The following is a 22,124-nucleotide window of genomic DNA, read 5'->3' on the forward strand; positions in this document are numbered from 1 at the left end:
GCCCCAGGCTGCAGGTCTGTGGAGCCCCGCCCCAGGACTGAACTAAATTCTCCGAGAGAGTCACCTGTTTCTGCACCCCAGGGGGACCAATAAGTCTGTTTCTGGCGGATCCGCATCTGGGGACTCTGAGGAAGGCTGGACGCAGCATTACTTCCCCAGTCCGGGACTGGCAAGACGTTACCCAGGCCCTCAGGTCAGGAATCAGGAGTGGCACTTGTCATTGTCTTTGGTGTCTTGCCTGTTCTGCGTTTGTTGTTCTTTTTCTGTTTTTTGTTGCCTTGAGTGTGGACGTGGGTCAGTCTCCCTCATGTTTGTCATGTACCTCCTTCAATGCATATTGACAAATTTCCAGGAATTCCAGAGAAGGGCCGCTGACAACGGGACCTGCTGACATCTTTTCTCTCTCTAAATTCTGTGAGAGAGAATGGCCAACTTTCGAGGTCAGATGGCCTCCTCAGAGGACCACCAAATTGTCTTTGGGCAGCCTGAACATCCTGATCAAATGTTTTATAGTCAAATTTAGAAAAAAAGATGGTTAAAAAGGTTTTTAACCATGTTCACTAAAGCTTACATTAAAATATAAACTGCTGCCAACAGGAACTTCCAACTATTGGAGTTGGTCCAATAGTTGGTCCAGAAAAACTGGTTTAGAACAAGACCCCAACCTGAGGGGGCTCTCCCAAGGAGACCAATCGAAGCAGCTCCCTTGCTGTCTCTTAGGGAAACTCCTTCAGGGAGGGATAGGGCATAAGCTAGTCTATATTCTCTTGATTCTTTTTCATCTCCAATGAGAGGGACCACATCAGGATGGAAGCCAAAAAGACTTCAAAAATTCCATTTTTTTGAGTTCATAATTTTGATCTGGTGTGTGTAGGTTAATTTTTGATCAGACCTACTTTAACCAACTATAAAGTTTTCTTAATGCTCTGTTTCATTCAGAGGCCAGTTTACAAGGGTTAACTCTCAATATAATGGGTTTTAAAAACTAAGTTATAAGGTCTTTGTCCATCTGTTTATTTTATGTATATGTACACTGGTGTATTGTCATGTTTACATATATTTGGTACCAAAATTGACATGTGAGCTCATAAATTAAAATTTTAAAAAATGGATCCAAATGCTTTTGATTCGCATGATTTAAAAGTTTTTTTAATTGGGTAAACAAAAATATGGCTTTCAAGTTACTTACACAGTTTTGTTTCTAGGTGGTCAAAAAATAAAACATTAATTTTATAAAATGTCTAATACCCATTGTTTCTAGAGTTTTCTTTAACAGGAAAGATATGTCTGATAAGGCCCATACACTTCTCTGATATCTTGCTTTTTAAAAAAATAACTAAATTACATTTAACATATATGGGATTGATCATGGATGTGTTTGTTAGAGACATCTGATTGGTTTAGAGAGTTAAAATACTGACTGTCAAATGTAACATCAAGTACTCTTAACTCCTTAAGTTCCACAGGGTAACTTACTTAAAACATTTTTGGTGTTTTCATAAATTGATAAATAAAAAGAGGATTTAAATTTACTTTCTGTTATCACTGAAAACATCATTACTAAAAGTCTTAACAGGTATTATTCTATATAAAGGGTCCAAAAGTTTCAACTGTATTTAAATAGAGTCCTATAAGTAACAAAGTATTTCAGCTGATTAAAATAAAGTAGTTTATCTAGATTCAGAAACTTATAAGGGTTGTTTCAGAATATAAATTTTAAAAAGGGGGATCAACAGATTAAAACATTATAAGGTTTTAGATGTAAAAATATATTTAGTAAAAAATGTTTCTGGATAGAAAAAATCTTTATATGATAAAATAGAGCTGTAATACATCTAAGTAAACAAGAGTGTCTAATTAAGTGATTAAAAGCATAAATTAAGGGTAAATTTTGAAAGGTTTATATGTATATATAAGTAACACAACAGTTAAAACTATTCAAGGTTTTTTTTCTAAGGTCAAATATTAATGTACTGATATAAACCAAATTTCAGTCTATATGCCAAAATTACCAATAATTATTGAAATATTAATTTACTCTTAACATTGTCTCTGTTAAGTTTTACTCTCTAGCACAACTAGTCTTAAAAATTGGGGGTTTGTACATCTCTGGTTGAAAGCAACTGTTAGAGTATTGTACTACATTACCAAGTCTAAATTTTCTTTAAAAGTTAAACATGGTTAATATAAAAACATCAATGTAATTATGATTCTATTACTCTTCTTTATATATTAAATGTGTTCATATCTTCCAGGTATACAAGTCTTTAAAAGGTTTTAAAAATCATTTTATCAAGCTGGTATTCTCCAACCTAAAGTTGTAATGGTAAATTTAAACTCATCAAAACTAGAAATTTTATTGGGGATTTATTTATATCATTTAGTGTTCTGTAACTGGACCTGAACCTTATGATACCTACTACACTTAGAAAAAAATGTAAATGTATTTCTAAAAGATAATGAGAGTCTGATCTGTTTAAAAGTTAATATCAAGAAACAGGAAAACATTTTGTCACTTTGCTACACAAAAGGAAAGTTAAAAGCTCTCTCAGCTTTCTTTGGTTCATGTTTTAGATGTAATATCATATCGTGTTAACTAACATACATATTGACGTAGGAAACAATATATGTAAACTTTATAAAATGATATTTAAAAAAGATAAAGATCAGCTTCAGAACTAGACCACTTTACCTTAGATATATGAAGAGCCCCACCTTACCTGAGATAAGGCTCTGCCTCCCACCTTACTACATGTAACAGTGGCTCCAAAATAATCAGCTCACTTTAAGTTATATTCAAAAGATTTTTTTTTGTTATAAAATTACTGTGATGTCAAACAGGGGATATAACATATAGCTCAGCCTAAATTTAAGATAGCTATTACACAACTAAATATGTTTTTACTGTTGTTAATTCCATTTTGTATTTTCCTTGTAAACTCTGTAACTGTTGACTGACTAATGTTTTACAGAGGTACTGCTTAAAGAACAATCTGAATTAATTTGAGATAATAAGCCATCACCTATAGGGAAGATAATATAAACCCCAATTTAATAAAAGTGGATAAATGAGTATAAAGTCACAGACCTTAAAGTTAAAGCCCAGTACTTGTATTGTGTGACTGGTGAAACTGACTTGCTGGATGTTTAAGGTTAAGACTTAAAGGCTGAGATTAAAATAAAGAGGCCAAAAAAAAAAAAAAAAAATCAATATTTGGCTCTTGCCTTCATAGTCAGCCTAAACCCTGGGAAGAAGAGAACTTCTCTAAGGAGCTTTGCAACTCTGGGTCACACGACCTCCTGATCAGGGAGATTGGTGAGACCACTAGAGGATAAAAGGCCAATCAGTGCACCTGCTGCAGAGGAGGGTCCTTGGAAAAGGGAGACATCCCTAATGCTTCCAAAGGAAGCCGCCTCATCAAGGAGACCCTACTCAGCGAATGGCACTAAAAGAGTAAAAAAAGCTGCTCTCAAGTTCCCTATAAATGACCCCTGTGGGAACTCAGCTGACTCTTAAGAGCAGATAGAAACAAGGTCAATTTGATCAGCTTGATCTTAAACACCTAGCAAATATAGTTAAAACTAAAACACAGTCATTCCTGGACATTTAGAAAACTAAACAATAGTTATTTTACTGTAACTTGAGATGTAAACTTGTGTTAACACCCCCTGCAAAATAAGTAAAACTTGAGGTGACAAAAAAGATTCTTAGACAAAAATACCTGATAACTATCAAGAAAAACTGCCAGAGTTATAAGTTTTTAGTCAGTTTAAGGCCTGCAGATCATCCTAACCTCTGATATAGGTAGACTTAATCATGTTTGCTAGTATGATTCTCTAGCCCTAAGTAACAAAAATAAAGGGATCTCTACTAAGCAAAGAGGTCATACCAATAAAACGATATTTTACAAAAATCAGATGACATTAGGTAACTTAACTAAATGTTGTGTTTACATTCCTGATAACTCTGACAGATTTACAATTAAGGTTTTATCCTCTCCAGCCTTATTAGACTTTGTTAGGCCTTTTTATGTAAACAATGTCTCAACTCTTCTACCTCCTGGTAAGAGATTATTAATTTCTATCAGCTTCATGAAATTCCTTGACATGTTCCAGATGCTATTTATTTTGTACTCATGGTTATTTGTTTCTTTCATAAAACACGACTTTTACCCCTGGAAAGATCCAATTTCTAAAAAGGAAATTTTTACTGCGTACTTACAGCAGTAAAAAGTCCCTAAAATTAAAGGAGTAATAATACAAATTTTAAAAGACAGTCAATATAGATAGGTAAATTGGGTTAAATCATAAAAATAAGGGCCAGTTTGGTTCCAGAAAAATGGGGACAAATGACCTCTGAGAGATTAAATTGTTGATGCTTCTAGAGCCCTTCTTCCACCCTTTCCAGGAACCTGCTCCTGTTCTAACCTGTTGTTAAGTCTCTCCAACAGGTTCAACTTATGAGAGAATCAGCCCCAAAAGACCACTGATTTCCAACATCCATTTCAGTCAGAAGACTACATCTACCTCAAATGGTTCCAAAAAGGACTAATGCCTGGCTGAAATGGAAGGGACCTTACTCACAACATGGACTCATTACATCTGAGTTAAGACAACAGAAAAATGGACAGCCCTAGAGACCCCAACTACCATCTAAAGATAAGACTTAAAAATGTTAAACATGTTTTTTCTCTTGCTTGAACTACGTCAGAAATAACTCCATGTTTGGCCTTTCAACTTTTCAAAATTACCAAATGGGATAAATTCTGTGTTACTGTTTACATCTTTCCCCAGGTGTACTATTATGATGGGGAGGGAAAAAGGGAACATATGGGACTCATGCATTGATCTAAATGAGTGGCCCCTGTCTTAGTTCCCCTCCTAGTGGGAATAAACATAGCCAGATCCTCATTAAAGGAAACCAAAATTTCAAAACCTTAAGAAGACAAATAGATCTAAACTTAATTGAAAAAAAAAAAAAAAACTCTGTTAAGTCACTTAAAAATTCCCTTGATTCACCTGCTGAAGTAGTTTTACAAAACAAAAGTGGGTTAAATTTGCTGTTTTTAAAATAATGAAAATTACATACAACCTTAGGGGAGAACTATTGTTTCTATATTAACCACTCAGTTGTCATTCATGGTAGTTTATCTTTGATTAAAATAGGCTCAAAAAAGTGAGGAAAAGCTAAAAACCTGAGGAAAATTGGAACCAAAATCTGTCCTGTTGGTCCCCCTGGTTAACTACTCTAATAACCGTGATGGCAGGACCTCTCATCCTAGTTATGTTGGGACTTTTAATTGGGCCATACATGATAAACTATTTAACTAAATATGTTAGAGATAGAATCCAATCTGTTAACCTAATGGTGTTATGCACTCACTACAATCACCTCTATACTAATGAATCAATGATTTGATTATGTACAAAAAACCAGTGGGGAATGTGATGGGCTGACAGATCTGGCTCCATTCGAATGTTACAGGCCAGACTCCAAAGGAAATGACTAAACAGACTCCATTTTGCTCTGAGTCTCCTTGATACGTAGGAAATAAGCTTCTCCCATGGGAACACTCCACCTCTGTGCCCATTATCAGTTACTTGGTGTGACATGTTTAACAATATAAAATGACAATTCCTATGTAAAGAAAAATTGCTCTCTTTTGATCTCTATTGTTCCTAACCAGTGTACCATGTAGCAGTAATTGTGTGGTTGTTAGTAACCATTCTTTAGTTTGTACCTAGGTGACCTACTCCCCACTCCCCTCTTTGTTGATGATCTCATGATGTTAATGTGTAATTTCGAATCATAGCAACAGACACTTATGATTAATGTGATTTTTGGTATAAAAACCCCTACAACCCTGTGGTCGGGGCTGTTCTCCCAATAGCCATTTTTTGGGGCATTGTGTGAGACCGTCAGTTGGCCAGTTAATAAAGACTCTCATTTTTGGACCTTTCAGTGGTGATTGGTCTGTTCTTAAGTCACGCCTCATAACAATTTCAGATCCAAACCATAAGACCCCACATTCAATACCTGGTCAATTCCTGGGCATGAAGGTCCTAACCTCAATGTGGGACAACTCTGCAGGGCTGTTGCAGTGTGACACCTCCCTAAGGAGCTGGCTCACCTGTGTGTCAGCAGCATGGCAGCTGCTGTACTCCTGCTTGTGTGCTTCCCTCAGCTGCCCAGAGCACCCAGCATGGAACTTCCTATGCCAGACCTCTTCCCCCGCTCTCCTGGCTAAGGCGCATGGGTCAATCCATTTGTAATTCACTTTGACATACTATATATGGTGAAGATCTAGTTTATGTTTTCCTAAATACTCAATAAACTCCCAAAACCATTTACTGAACTACCTTTTCCTCACTTTTTTTTCTCACTTTTTTTAACTGCTACTTTTGTTACATTTCAAAATTTAAAGTATACTTAGAAACCATTTCTGTCTCCAGAAAACTTCCAGACCTCATTAATGAATTCAGCAAAATAGCAGGCTATAAAATCAACATGCATAAATCTAAAGCATTTTTATACACAAGTGACGAAACATCTGAAAGGGAAATGAGGAAAACAACTCCATTTGCAATAGCCTCAAAAAAAAAAAAAAAAAAAAAAAAACTTGGGAATCAATCTAACCAAAGAGGTAAAAGATCTCTATAATGAGAACTTCAAAACATTGAAGAAAGAAATTGAGGAAGACCTTGGAAGATGGAAAGATCTCCCATGTTCTTGGATAGGCAGAATTAATATTGTCAAAATGGCCATACTACCAAAAGTGCTATTCAGATTCAATGCAATTCCAATTAAAATCCCAATGATGTACCTTACAGAAATAGAGCAAGCAATCATGAAATTCATCTGGAAGAATAAGAAACCCAGAATAGCTAAAGCAATCCTTAGCAGGAAGAATGAAACAGGGGGTATCGCAATACCAGGACTTCTACTATACTACAAAGCAATAGTAACAAAAACGGCATGGTACTGGCACCAAAAGAGACAGGTAGATCAGTGGTACAGAATAGAGGACATGGACACAAACCCAAATAAATACAATTTTCTCATACTAGACAAAGGTGTCAAAAATATGCAATAGAGAAAAGATAGTCTCTTCAACAAATGGTGCTGGGAAAACTGGAAATCCATATGCAACAGAATAAAACTAAACTCCTATCTCTTACCCTGCACAAAAATCAACTCACAATGGATCAAGGACCTTGATATCAGACCAGAGACCCTGCATCTTATAGAAGGAAAAAGTAGGTCCAAATCTTCAACTTGTTGGTTTAGGATCAGACTTCCTTAACAGGACTCCCATAGCACAAGAAATAAAAGCAAGAATCAATAACTGGGATAGATTCAAACTAAATAGTTTTCTCTCAGCAAAGGAAACTATCAGCAATGTGAAGAGAGAGCCTACAGAGTGGGAGAATATCTTTGCCACTCATACTTCAGAAAGAGCACTAATTTTCAGAATATATAAAGAACTCAAAAAACTCTACATGAACAATACAAATAACCCAATCAACAAATGGGCTAAGGATATGAACAGACACTTCACAGAAGATCTACAAGCAATCAACAAACATATGAAAAAATGTTCACCATCTTTAGTAATAAGAGAAATGCATATCAAAACTACACTAAGATTCCATCTCACCCCAATTAGAATGGCAATTATCAAGAATACAAGCAACAGTAGGTGTTGGAGAGGATGTGGGGAAAAAGGTTCACTAATACATTGCTGGTGGGGTTGCAAATTAGTGCAGCCACTCTGGAAAGCAGTGTGGAGATTCCTTAGAAAACTTGGAATGGACCCACCATTTGACCCAGCTATCCCACTCCTCGGCCTATACCCAAAGGACTTAAAATCAGCATACTACAGAGATACAGCCACATCAATGTTCATAGCTGCTCAATTCACAATAGCCAGACTGTGGAACCAACCTAGATGTCCTTCAATTGATGAATGAATAAAGAAATTGTGGTATATATATATGTATATATACAATGGAATATTACTCAGCTATAAAGAAAATAAAATTAAGGCATTTGCAGGCAAATGGATGAAATTGGAGAATATCTTGCTAAATGAGATAAGCCAATCTCAAAAAAACAAAGTATGAATGATCTTGCTGATAAGTGGATGATGATACATAATGGGGGGTGGGAGGGGGTCAAGAATGGAGGAAGGAGGGACTCTATAGAGGGAAAAGAGGTGTGGGAGGGGTGGGGGGAAGGAAAAAATAACAGAATGCATCAAACATCATTACCCTATGTAAATGTATGATTATGCAAATGGTATGCTGTTACTCCATGTACAAACAGAAACAACATGTATCCCATTTGTTTACAATAAAAATAAATAAATAAAAAAAAATTTCTGGGCTCTGGAGTCTGTTGTCCTAATATAATGTGTCTTTTTTTTCTTTTTTCTTTTTGTACCTGTAATATGATATTTTAATGAGTATTGCTTGAAGAAATGTTTTGACTTGTGGCAAAGAAACTCTTCCTCATTACAGTACTCTTTGAAAACATGTCTTTACTACTCATGCATACTTTCAGGTGAACTTTGGACTGATTTTCTACAGATTAATAAAAAAAAATTTGCTGTTTCAATTTGGAATTGGATTCCATGTAGTCTATAAACTAATTGGGAATTCTTTGTAATACTAAATATTCCCTTTGAGGTAGAAATGCCTTTCTCTGTTCATTCAAATCTTTTATGACCTTTAGTGAAGTTTCTGTAGTTTTCTTTATATCTTGTTTATTTGATTAAATTTGAGCTTTTTTTGTGTTGCAAATAAAAATTAGTTTTCCTTATATTTTCTATACATTCACTGCTGGTGTACAGGAGAGATGTCAGTGTTTTATTAACTTATTTTAGGGAGGTATAATTCACATTTAGATTGGGAACAAGGCAAAGTATCTTCTTTCACTACTCCTATTCAACATCTTTCTAGAAGTCCTAGTTAGTGCAGTAGGACAAGAAAAGGAAATAAAAGGTGTACAGATGGAGAAGGAAGAAAAACTATCTTCATTAGCAAATAACATGATTCTAAGTACAGAAAATCCCAAAGAACTGACAGATCCAAAACACAATCCTGGAAGTAAAAAGCACAGTTAATAAATGAAAGTCAAATGTTTTCCTACATGCCAGTAATGTACAATTGGAATTTGAAATCACAACATCCTTTACATTTTTTTTTTTAACAGTGCAGTGTAGGATGTTTATTTACGGATGTTGGGAGAACATGGCAAGAGACCTTAGGCTGGCCAGCAAGGGGACAATCAGTGGAAATTGAAAACACTTCCTAACTAAATGGGGGTGGCTTGCAGAGCAAGCTGCTGGAGAGTTCTGGGGCGTTGCTGGCCCACACCTAGAGGAGGAAGAGCCAGGCACCTGACTCCATGCCTGGTCCTCTAGCTAGAAGGGAGGAATCTGAAGGTAGTGTGTGACCCTAGGGGAGCCTCAAGGCGCGGTGGGGCTTGCTCGGGCCTGATCCTCCATCTCTGCCTGGGGATCCGCACCACTTCCGCGGTCCCCAAAGGCAGCCACCCAGGCCCAGCCTGCGAACCACAGCTCTCGACCTTGACTGACCTCTGCTCTCGGCCACAGTCTGAGCCTCACTCGGCCTCCCTCCGCTCGGCCTCCAGTCCCCGCGGTTCTCTGCAGAGCCTGCCGGTCCTGGACCAGGATGGCGCTGGCCAGCTCCCTGTTGGTGGCGGCCTGTTTCTGGCGCCTTGCGTTTTTGCCGTCCTCCTCCACAGCTGTAGCCGAGGAAGTGAGCCAGCCGCCGGGTTCCCTCCTTTCCCTGTCCCGGCTGAGTCAGGATCTGCCCCAGGCTCCGGGTCGCGCACCTGGTGGGAGCGCCTCACTGTCAGGGAATCCCCGGTGGCTCGGCGGCGACCCGCTTCTGGAGGGAAGTGCCCACCGTGGCATCGAGGGGCTTCACCGCGAAATGGGCGTCCGGGCGGCAGGGATTCCGAGGGCCACCCACAGCCGCCTCCGCCATGCTGAGGTCCAACCGCCACAGTCGCCAGGACCGGTTCACCGCGACGAGGGGGAGCCTCGGGTGTGAGTGAGGAAGGGCTCCAGAGCCCCGGCTGAAGCGGACATCTGCTACCTTATGGCAAGATCGATGGTCATCTTACCAAGAAGGAACCGGCTCACAGCCCAGAGGGGCCAGGCGATTGCTCAGGTTCACAGGGTCAGTTAACGGCCAGAGCCGAGCTCCACGCTCAGCCGCCTGGTCCCCAGAGAAGCCCCTGTGGCTCTTTCTGTGACTCTGTTAAGGACAGATGTGCCATGAAAATACGTGGGTTGACTTAGTAAGAAAATAAATGTTTCAGGAAGATGCTGTTGACTCCAAATTTCTGTGTGTGTGTGTGTGTGTTGTGTTTTGTGGTGCGCTGTAATCGTATAGGTGGTGGGAACTCTGTAACACATTCGTACATGCACACAATACAACAGTACAATTTGGCCAGACTCCAGATTTTGAATATCTCTTACTATACTTATTTAAAGCAAAAATCCACAGTTACCTCTCCATGTCAGCTCCTGGGCGCTCTTTCCTTTTCACCACCGCACAGGCCAATCTCTTTTCCCTCTATTAGAACTATCAGCCAAGCTCTGCTGGCCCTTATATATTTTTGAGTCTCCATTTGCTCTTATCTTTCCCACAAGAAAGAGGATTTATAATAGAGGCCTATAAATTTCTTTGGGATTCATTTCGTTATTTGTAACCAAAAGGTGTGGAAATAAATGAATGTCCTCTAATGGTCTTTCTGGCTTAAAGTTTGATTTCTTTTTTTTCCAAACGAAGCAACAGTAAATGAATAAACAGTATAGAAGTAAAATTTTTTTTAAAAAAAGCAGTCTGAGAAGTGGCTTAAATGTATTTGAGTATTTTCATGTTCACCATGTTTATTTTTTTGTTGTAGATGGACGCAATATCTTTAATTAATTAATTTAATGTGGTGCTGAGGATCAAACTAAAGATCTCACACATGCCAGGCAAGCACTTCATCAGTGAGCTACAACTCCAGCTCCTTGCTTTGTTCATTGAAATGGGGTTTCACTATACTGCGCAGGCTGGCTTTGAACTTGCAATCTTCTGGCCTTAGCCTCTGCCACCATGCCTGGCTCAAGATGCCAGATTTAAACAAAAGAAGATGCTTGAGTGGAGACTTAGGTGAGTCTGTGAGTGAATTTCTTTGTGTTGTGGTGGTGTGTGTTTAATGTGGTACTGTGGATCCAACCCAGGGCCTTGCCTCATGTGTGCTAGGTAAGCACTTTACCCCTGCCCTAAGCCACCAGTACTTGCATGTTGCTTTGTTTACTACACAACATCATAGCTCTATGGATTCAGATGATAACAACTAAGAATGCAAAAGCTCCTTGTATCTGAAAACTACAAAAAAAAAAAAAAAAAAAAAAGAAAGAAAGCAAAATATGTGGTGCTAAAACTAATAGATTGATGATAGAAATGTCCACAGACAGATCTAGAGGTCAACATGCAGGATGCTTATAGGGAATGATTTGGGGATAAACACCTGTAGAAGGAAAGGAAGGAAAGAGCAGTGGGGAGTTACCTGAGGTAGGGGCCCAACAACGGCTCAATGAGCCCAAAGGTCATGTGGCCCTTGAAAATTGCCCCACTTTCAGGCAAAGTGACTGGGCCTTTATGCTCTGTAGTGACCACTCCTTGGATGTAATCTGTCCCTGGAAGGAGAGGAGGCAGTCCCCAAATTTGGGGCTGTCTCTCACCCACACTCCAGCAGCTCAGTGGGTAAATTCTTCAGTCCTGGAGGGGAATCTGGGAGACACCTCACAGGGTCCACTCCACAGACATCTTAGCATTTATGAAGACCTCAGTGCCAGCTGGAAGTGGTGGTCATGAATCAGGGAAGTGAAATCTTACTTGTTAAGTGATGCTGGAACCATTGATTATAACTATGGGGAAAGCCCATGGATTAGACTGTTATCTCATTGTACCCTACATTAATTTCAGATAGATTAAAGGTTTGAAAGAGAAAGGAAATAATATACCTAATACTTAACAGCTTCAAGAAGAGGGAAATACAAGTAAACCTAGATGATGCCAATAAAATGATTAATAGATTTGATTGGACAAAAATGTACATTAAAAATTTCACACAGGGGCTGGGGATATAGCTTAGTTGGTAGAGTGCTTGCCTCGCAAGCACAAGGCCCTGGGTTCAAATCCCCAGCACCACAAAAAAAAAAAAAATTTTTTTTTTTTCACACAAAATTAAAAGGCCACCAACAAAAGTGAGAGCATTTGCAATAAACTCAATGAAAATATTAATGTCTATTAATTTATATTTGATTGGTTCTTTATGTTATCCTATCCTTCTCTCCCCTTTTCCTTTATTTTATTCTACCTTCTGCATTTGAGAGGAAACATTCAACCTTTGAGTTTCTGAGTTTGGCTTTTTCCACTTAGCATGATAGTCTCCATTACCATCCATTTACTGGTTAATATCATAATTTAATTCTTTTTAAAAGTGATTCTGCAAATAAAAAGGAGAAACCCAACACTTACACCAAAACTACAATGAGTTACCACTTCACACCCACTAGAATGGCTATTGTAAAACAAACGAACAGCACCAGGAAACAAAAAGTGTTTTTGAGTTTGGGGAGAAATTGGATCACTCATGCATAGTTGATGGGAATTTAAAATGGTACAGCTAGTGTGGAAAACACTATGGCAAGTCCTCAAAGTATTAAGCAGGTAATTACCAGATGATCCAGCACCTCCACTCCTGCTGGTACATCCAAAAGCAATAAAAGCAAGGACCTGAACAGGTATTTGTCCATCAACATCACAGCAGCATTATTTATTGTAGCCAAAATGTAGAAGCAACTGAAATGTTTATTGGCAGATGAATGGATAAACAAATTGTGCCCTAGAATGGAATATTATTCATTCTATTCATATATAGAGAATGGACTATTATTTACCCTTAAAAAGAAATTCTAACATATGCTCCAATATGGATAAATATTATTATGCTAAGTGGATTTAAAAGTGATACCTTTTTTTCTCCCACTTTGGTCTCAAACTGGTCCTCTGCAAGCCTTGTAAGTCTTGCAAACCCTGCTTGCTCTGTAAGCCTTGGAGAGAGAGAGATCTGACAGAAGTTAAGAAGGAAAGGTACTGTTCTGAGTTTGAGAGGCAAAACCTCATACATAGGCATTTTAACCTTTTTTTTTTTTTTTTTTTTTTTTAAATCAGTCTCTTAAGATGTGGTCCTATAGTTTGTTTCCTCTAGAGACCAGTTTTTATTCACCCAGGTAATCAGGTCAGGTTTGATGCAGAAAATTGTGAGAAATCTCCTTTGTCCAACTGTGATTAGGTCATTTCCCAGGCCTGGCAGCAGAAGAAAATGAGACACTTTTTGAGCATCTAGCTCCCAGAGCCTCTAGCAGTTTCCACTCCTCCTTTTGGAGGATGAGGTTCCCCTCTGAACAACATGAAAATACCAATAATTTCAGTATGCAGGCTAGTGGTAAACCTGGCATAAGAATGCCAGTTGAGAATGAAGCTCCCATCTGAGTAAGAGAAAACAGAACTCAGGCGCCCAAGCCAGAGGAAACTCCACTTTCTTCTCTTGGAACATCTCCCTACGAGGTTCTGATGACCAGCAAACCTGTCTCTCACCACATGGTTCTACCACATCTATTGCTGGCATCATTAACTCCTCGCTGTTCCTCGCTGGGAGGAACAGTGCCCTGGAGGCAGGTAACCTGGGCAACAGGTTGGAGGAGGGAGAAGTGCTCCGGATGTATTAGCATTTGATTTCCTTTTGAATCAGCCGCCATCTTCCCGACTGGATCATTTATTATCTATACTGACTGTCATTTTACACTGGTCTCAATGTACACGCCCTGATCTATTTTTAATAGATTTAGTTTCCTTGCTCAGGCATGGTGCTGCATGCTTGTAATTGCAGCAGCTTGGGAGGCTGGGGCAGGAGGATTGCAAGTTCAAAGTCAGTCTCAGCAACTTAGTGAGACCCTGTCTCAAAAAAAAAAAGGAAGGGGATGTAGCTCAGTACTCCTGGGTTTAATTCCCAGTCCAAAAAAGGGAGGGCACTACATTTGGGCATTGGACATCTGTGCAGTTGCTGCATCTCAGCACAGACTTCTTAGTCAGTGGTAGCTGTTCTAGAGGGAAATTGATGTCACCTGGATCACAGGTCCCTGTAATCACTGGGAGAGAAGCCACAAGTATTTGGCCATTTTCAGCTCCAGTTGGGATAGAGCAGTGGTTTCTCCCCCTCACCAAGACTTTGGTGGGAAGAATCTGCCAAACATGGAGGGTTTCAGGTGCTCAATGGCCAGTATAATGACACGTGTCAGTGTAAGAGAAACTTAGTTAATTTTTCATGAGATGCAGCTCACGGGGAGGCAGTTGAGGAATAGGAAAGGGACTCAACAATGTCATAAGTCATGTCTGGGTAGCACCCCAGCCAGCAGGTCTAGCTTCAAGACAGAAAGAGGGGGGGCATGGCTCTGCCAACTGCATCATCTTTCTTTAATTGAAAGTGCAAAAGCTTTTCCAGAAGTCTTCAATAGACATTTGCATATGTCTCTAACTGGAATTGTGTCATAAAGCCCACCTTTGAAATGAGTTGGGTAGATTGCTACCTCCTTCCCCAAAATGGAACTCTGTTACAACAAAAAGGAAGATGTGGAGATAGGATAAGCAATGAACACTGTCTGCTTCAGTTAGCACTGGGCCTGAAAGGGTGGTGAGAATCAGCAAACTTCTCTCAATGCCGTCTTCTTTCTGTTGCTCTAACAAAATACCCAAGAAATGGAGATTTTATAAGGAGATGAGGTTTACTTAGCTCAGAGTCCAAGATTTGGCCTTTGGAGAGGATCATCCTAACAGGCGAATGGCATCATGGTGGGAGGACATGAAAGGCAAGGAGACTGTGTGACCAGAAACCAGGGGAGGAACCAGTCTTGCTCTTTTTATAACAACCCACTCTCACAGGAACTAATGGGGGCCATGAGAAGTGCCCTTCTGAGGGCATCATCCCCAGTGACTGAATTACCTCACACTAGGCCCCACCTCTTACAGGTTCTACCACCTCAACACTGCCACACTGAGCACCACGCCTCCAGCCTACGAACCTTTGGGGGTCAAACCACATCCACATCTTCAAAAGGTCCAGCAAAGCCAACATTATAAGAGTGGGATGTACCATTCTACAACATGGCTGTATGTGGGGGTGGGGGAAGACTCCCCTCAGAAGTCAGTGGAACAGCCAGAGTGACATCACAGAGGTTGTCACGACACCCTGGGTAGCAACCTAGGAGGGCTAACCGGTGGTGGCTCTCATTTCACTGAGAACTGTGGAGCTGATAGGATGTTCTCAATGGATGTGAAACCTCCAACCCAACCTGTGGTTGGAAATTCATGGCTGATGCCAAGTGTGATGGCTGCATTCAATGTAGTCATGATGGTCATGTTCAGTGGCTTCTTTTTTATTTTTCCGTGAGTCTCTCATACAAACTGTCAGCTTTCTTACAAAGAGATAGAAGGGAAAATAGATCACGATAGTGCAGAGGCAGGGAAGTGGAGAGAGAGGGTGAGGAGGGGGAAGAAGGATATAGAGGGAAACTGATGTGAAGCACAGAAGTCTAGAGTGCCTGATGTATTTAGGGAACTGTGGGTGCCTGGTAATGCCGGTGACATTCAGGGGTCTCCATGGTGAAGTCTCGTGGTCTGTCTATAGCCTGGATATTTAGATCTGTCTCTAAAGTCTGAGTCCTAACTCAGGTGAGCCAGGCCCCCTGGGAGCTCTGGTTTGCCCCAGCCTAGAACTGAGTCTGGTTCTGGTTTCAGATGCCGATGGCTATTCCAAACTGGGGAGTGGGTCTATCTGGTGATTACGGTCCCCCTGTTCCTGTTCACCTTGGGCAGTATCATTTACCTCAACTTCTCTGATCCAGGAACCATGCATCGAGGTAAGGCCTCAGACCCCTGGGAGAGGGAGGTGGCACCCCACTGGCTGATATCTACAGGGGTGATTTCTAAAGTGCTAATCTCACCTATGGCCTCGGGTTCCCTTTTCTTGGTGTCATCACGACTTAGGCCCTGGTACTTCACTTCCCAAGCCACTGAAAAAAGTGTGAAAAAACAGAATCCTGGAGGCTTTTCAGTTGCTTCAGAAGGGAGGACCAGGCAGGTTGGCAAGAGAGGCCAGAGGCTTTTCCAAACCAGGCAGTTCCCCCTTCCGGTTTCACACACGAATTCAAGCACTGATCACTATTCCCAAGGGAGGAGCTCTGTAGAAAGCTCTTTTGGTTGAAAACCTCTTCTCTTCGACTGCCAGTCCCTTTGAGTGGTCCCCTTGCTCGACGGGACCAGGATTCCCCTGCCCATCTCCTCCCCACCCTTCTTGTTGCCCAGCGATGCTACGGGGATGCCCGAGCATCCGAGACATGGAAGGGTCTCCAGCTACTACCCAAACCTCTTCCCACGCCAGGCTCCTTAGAGGAGGACCCCAAGTCGTGCTACGTGGCCCGGGTGAAACACAGGGCCTTCTGCCTGCAGTGGTGTGCCAAGTGCTCCTTCCACTCTCCTCCTCGGACTGTGCATTGCCCGCGCTGTGACATCTGTGTGGAGGTGAGTACTTCTCCTATCTGTTCACTCATCAACCCATCCCTGGGAGCCCTTGTGTAGGGAAGAGCGGGCGGTTAGAGGGCGTGGTTGGGGGAAGCCTGGGCAGTTGGGGGTGATGGAGGCTGCCTCTTCTCCCCTAGGAATTTGATCACCACAATGGATGGGTGAACAACTGTGTGGGGCGACGCAATATTCGGATCTACTTAGTGATGCTGGGCTCCCTTTCTCTATACTTGGGTGCACTACTTGGGACTTGTCTGATTTTCATTTTGCGGACCAAACACCTTTCCCTTTCTTTGGATAAAGTCATGACGTATCCACATAGTCCCAAGGGCCCCCACTGGGAACAGTACAGGTTGTGGGGAGGTAGGACCGGATGGCCAAGGAGTGCGGGTAACCAAGGGCGGGGCTGATGTGGGTGGGGCTAGAGGGAAAAGCCCCTTGGGAGGACATGTCAAGGATATGTTGAAGGTGAGGGGTCAGGGAGATAGGCGGGTAGGATGGACTGTGGAGTTAAGAATCTAGTGGGGGTCACCAGAGGGGTAACGAAGGTAGAAAAGTGACAAACAGGAGGGCAGAGCAGTGTACTTGAGTGTACTAGACTAACGGTCCAGTCCAGGGAAGAAAAAGTAGGTGGGTGGGGCTACATGGGGGCGGGGCCAGTGAGGGTGGAGTCAGTTGAGGGCGGAGTCAGTTGGGGGCGGGGCCAGCAAGGGCAGAACCAGTTGGGGGCGGGGCCGGTGAGGGCGGAGTCGGTTGAGGGTGGGGCAAGTGAGGTACTGTCCTGCGGCTTGGCTTCTTAACCTGTGCACAGCTTCGTAGTAGTTGTACCTGTCGCTGTTGCCCTGCTGCCAGTCATCTTGCGTCTGGTGATCCAGGCTGTGTCAGTGAGCACTGCCAGGCGTCCCTACCAGAGGAAGGTAAGCGGGGCGAGGTCCTGTGCCTGGATACCAGGCTTAACCTTTACTACTTTGGGCACCGAAGGCCTTCAGTCCAGATATTCCTGGACCACATGATTTTTGACTAGGAAAATCCCTGGGCAACCCCGCTGCCACTGCCCTGACAGGCAGTGAAATTCAATGAGGGCACAGTTTTAGGAAAAACATGAGAGGTGGGAAAGTGAAGTGAAAGAGGGCGGGGACGCTGTCTTTGGAGCATTTGAGCAGCACAAGGAAGATCTTAAAAGGTATCTGGAAGGATGTGGGGGAGGACAAGTGAGGTCAATGAAGACAGAGCCAGGATGCTGCAAGGGGAGGTACCGAAGTGATGAGGGAGCCCCGGGGAGGCAGGAGAGGCGGGTGCAGGGTCAGCAGTGTTAGGGAGAGCTGCTCACAAGTGGGCCGAGGGAGGTCACTCTTCCCAGGAGCCCGGAAAGGCAGGAGGCCCTGGGCCACTCCCAGGTTTCCCTGGCCTTGGAGTCTTATTATAGGCCTGGGTTGAGCCCTGGTTAGGGAGGGTCACTGGGAGATGGCCTTGCCCATTCCAGCTGGTTCTGAGCTCCTCTTTCCATCTCCATCTCCTTCCAGAGCCAATCCTTTGAAGGGGACAACCCCTTTGATAGGGGCTGTATCAACAACTGTTATGCCACCCTCTGCACACCACTAGGACCAAAGTGAGTTGGTAAACCAGAGGCTCAAGTGGTGGATCTTGGGGCTGATGGGGCGGGATGAAACTGGGTCTTCTTCCCTGGTCCCTTACCCCACCTCCCAGGCCCTGGCTCTCACTGTTCCTTTCCGTTGGGGTTCTCTCCAGGGCACTCTGGGAACTTCCCTCTTCCTTGCCTTTCTCAGTTATCGCCCCAAGAAATGTAGAGGGCAACTGCAGCCTGGATGAGGCTCTTGGATGAGAGCCCTAGACTCTGTGCTTTCCCAGCTGAGGGGTGAGGTGGTCAGGGAGAGCAGGCAAGGTGGGTAGTGACCCCTTGCATTTGGCCTGTGGCTCCCCAGATACATGTCGGAAGCTGTGTGGTTCCAAAGGGAAGAGGGAACAGAGTGGGAGCCAATGGAGGCCCTGCGCGCACAGAGGTACTCCCCAGTGCACCGTCCCAAAGACCGCTCTGGGCCTAACTCAACCTATGGATTTGGAAAAAACAGCGCAGGGAGTGGAGAGGCTTCGGTTATCTAGGAGGTGAGGAGTAGCATGTGTGCATTGGGACAGGAATGTCTGTGGGTTGCACACGCATTGGGGGACCCCTGAGGTGGGGCTGACCCTGAAGCTGAAGCACTTGGAGCTTAAGGAGCAGGATTATGGGCCTGAAGGGTGCAGGGTCCAGGTTACAGGGCTTCAGAGCACACCCAGGTGACCTTGGATAGACAGAGAAAAGATTGCACTGCTAACTAGTTGGTTGGCGTTGGGCCAGTCCTTCACCTTTCGGGGCCTCAGTTTCCTCAGTTATTAATGAGGACTGAGACTAGTCCTGTAGTGGATAATGTTTTAAAAGAAATCCTTTTTTTTTTGTTTGTTTAATTAAATTGGAAAGTTTTACTTGCAGTCCCATGTGAAACACACGCAGAGGAGCATTAGGAGTGCAGTGGGGTGAGAGACCCAGAGTGGTTTCTTGCGGTGACTTGTGGTGCCAGCCCTCTCCTCTGTCCAGGGGCCCAGGGACTTGACTGTGAGCTGTGGGGTGGAGTTTAGGGAGAGCCCCCACTGACTGACTGTGTTTATCTTCCCATCAGCCCAGCGCTACAGTGGAAGGCCTCCAGTCTTTCCTACCCAGTGATCCGGGATGTGCACATGAAGCCTGGATGTGAGCCCCACATGGAGGCCCTTGGGGCCCAACCCCCCAACTCACCTCCCCTGTTGGGAGTGCCCTGACCCCCATAATTGTCCAATCCCAATAAATATATTTTGTTTGTTGCTTCCTGTGGCTGCTCTCTGTCTGTCTATTCTAGGGTCAGAGAAGTGTGTTTCCTAAGGGTGTGGGGAGGCTCTGAGGGGCTGGGACAAATGCCTCCTGGAAGGGAAGAGCGATGCTATCTGGGGACCCACGCTCAGGATTCAACACTGTCTGGCTCTTTGACCTCAGGCAAGACATATAGTTAGCATTTCTCTCATTCTTAAAATGTAGCACCAGTAATAATCACAGCAACTGACCTGGCTGGCTTCCGGCAGGAGATGAGAGGAGAGAAAATCCACCTGCCAGAATAATACCAAGTGCCCCTCAAACCATTCCACAAAATAGAAAGGGAACTTACTTATTTGTTCTAGTTGTTGTGTGTGCACATGTAGGTATTCTTTAATATTGTGTGTGTGTGTGTGTGTGTGTGTGTGTGCGCGCACGCGCATGCATGCAGGTGCAGGTCTATTTCAAGACCTTTCTGAAGATGGAAATAACTCTCTGCAACTCATTCTGAGTTGTCATCCATCACCTTGATTCAGTCATCTTTCTGTCCTTTAAGCTGATTATTCACTGCACAGCTCTGTAACGAACCATTGGGGAAACGGGACACGTGTGTAGACACGTTTTCTTCTGCCAATGTGTAACCCAACAGAAAATGCCGGGCTGTGCTGTGAAACCTGAAGGGGCAGCCTTAAGGTGTGCCTGGGGCAGCAGGACAGGTACACACCTGAGCACAAAGAGACCAGCTGGAGGAGGGAGGCCAATGGGAGGTATGTTGGCGGTAAAGACAAAGCAATAAAGCAATGAAAACTAGGAAAAGAAGGGAAGTACTCAGTATCATGACAATTTTAAATAATTGTTGTCATTTTTTTGGTAAATAATAGTTTACCAATAGTTTAGATAGTGAACCACTCAAAAGAGCCCTCAAACCCAGACTCTTATAGGAAGAGCTCAAAGTAGGCAAAATCTGTGAAAGTAAATTCCTCAACTATTTTTTTTTGAACCTTAAGTGAAAATTTAAATTTATCACTTCGGTTGGACAGAATCCTCAACTAGTAAGTAGAGGAAATGGGCTGACTGTTAAATGAGGACAGGAGTGTCAGCAAAAGTATACACACAATATAACCCCAAACTCTATGGGGGTGTTAGTTTCTCAGGATGAATTTTAGTTTGGAGATAGTAAAAATGAGGCATTATGAGATGTTGGTAGGAGGAGTCCCGTGGTCTGAAGGGTCTAGAGAGACAGAACTAGCAAAGATGTTTGTCACTGGAGCGTGGAATATCTGGGTGAAAGTGAGGAGGTTCACCTTTTTCCTAAAATAGTTGGTAAAACTATTTTACACACACGTACATTTTTTTTGGAAAAGGGTGTATGGCAGAGTTGGTAAATTTTTTCCATAAAAGTCCAAATAGTAAATATTTTGGATGTCGTGGGCCAGATGGTCTCTGTTGCTCCATTCAAACCTACGGAGAGAGCATGATGGCAGTTCTAGGTAATGCAGGATAGAGTGTCTTTCAGGAAAACCTCTTTCTGTGGCAACAGAAGGTAGGCTGGATTTGGCCTAGAACCTATATTTTGCCGATCTCTGGTATAAGAACAGTGTCATCCCCAAGAACTTTCTGCAATAATAAAAACATTGTGTATCTGCACTGTCCAACATGCTAGCCACTGGCCACAGTAGCCACACATGGCTAGAGGCTACTGTATGGGACAGTGTAGGAAGAACTTCCAGAGAAGTGGAGGCATGGTCTCCTACAAAACACCCAAGACTCTAGCGAAGAGAACCTCACTCTGCAAGGAGAGGTACTGCACCCACACAGAGTTCCCGAGAGCCGTGTTGGCATGCGCATCCCCTCACGTGGGAGCTTGATGGATCAGTGTCAGGGACTGAGGAATGGTCAGATGCTGTGGTAAACCTTGGAGCACTCCAGGGGACAGACTCTCTTGTTCTCTCCCTCTCTCGATTTATCCTCCTGAAATAGTTTGCAGAAGTGGCACTAATGGCCATTTCCTTCCCTAACGGTTCCTTGGTTACAGGAGCATGCTGTGCAGTGTGACTAATCAGCTTAAAGCACAGGAAGAAGACTGAATCAAGGTGATTGATAATGGCTAAAATAGAATGGCTTTAGGGTACAGATGTTTTTTCTCCCCATATTCAGAAAGGTCTTGAAATACGCCAGTATCTGGTATATTGAAGCCTGGGGCTATAAGCATTTCCCAACGTGGCTGGTTACCATATCACTGTTTCATCCAGCCAAACCTCTCAGTCAGGTCCCAAGCTTCCATGGGCTTCTCTGGTCTCTGCTTCACTGTTGGTGTCTCTTGCCACATATTTCAACTTTTCCAGGTTTCCCTGCGTGGTGAGCAGGGTAGCCAGCCTCTAGAGTCAGCTCCTGAGGTGGGAATAGATGGGACAATTCATATTTGTGTCTGGTTTGCAGGAAGTTCTCTGTTGTTAATTTTCATCATGGTTGCTGCATTTAGGCTAATATAGAAACTTCCAGTTATTCAGCATCTCCTTTCAATAGATTTTTTCCCAGGGGGTTCTCTACTCTAGGTTAAATCTTCAGCTTCCTTAAGCCTCTAAGAGATGAAATGAAACCCCTTTCCTTTCTC

General features: G+C 42.8%; 2 protein-coding genes across 9 annotated transcripts in view; one reads left to right on the top strand and one right to left on the bottom strand.

Annotated features, from left to right (window-relative positions):
• Nucleotides 1-22,124, bottom strand: part of Tmem108 (transmembrane protein 108) — a 325,980-nt gene that overhangs the window by 48,917 nt on the left and 254,939 nt on the right. The gene's annotated exons all lie outside the window — the stretch shown is intronic.
• LOC124992753 (palmitoyltransferase ZDHHC19-like) lies at nt 15,416-19,482 on the top strand. The gene is made up of 7 exons (XM_047564016.1): nt 15,416-15,534; nt 15,886-16,007; nt 16,529-16,668; nt 16,806-16,978; nt 17,480-17,585; nt 18,192-18,277; nt 19,344-19,482. The coding sequence occupies exons 1-7, from the start codon at nt 15,416-15,418 to the stop codon at nt 19,480-19,482; spliced, it is 885 nt and encodes a 294-aa protein (XP_047419972.1).

Source organism: Sciurus carolinensis, chromosome 9 (assembly GCF_902686445.1).
Source record: "Sciurus carolinensis chromosome 9, mSciCar1.2, whole genome shotgun sequence".
Lineage (NCBI taxonomy): Eukaryota > Metazoa > Chordata > Mammalia > Rodentia > Sciuridae > Sciurus > Sciurus carolinensis.

Excerpts from the sequence above, each read along its gene's own strand:
- LOC124992753 (XM_047564016.1), top strand. The coding sequence starts at position 15,416 with ATGGATGTGAAACCTCCAACCCAACCTGTGGTTGGAAATTCATGGCTG. Across the intron at positions 15,535-15,885 it reads GGCTTCTTTTTTATTTTTCC|ATGCCGATGGCTATTCCAAA; the intron begins GTGAGTCTCTCA and ends TTCTGGTTTCAG. Across the intron at positions 17,586-18,191 it reads GGCGTCCCTACCAGAGGAAG|AGCCAATCCTTTGAAGGGGA; the intron begins GTAAGCGGGGCG and ends ATCTCCTTCCAG.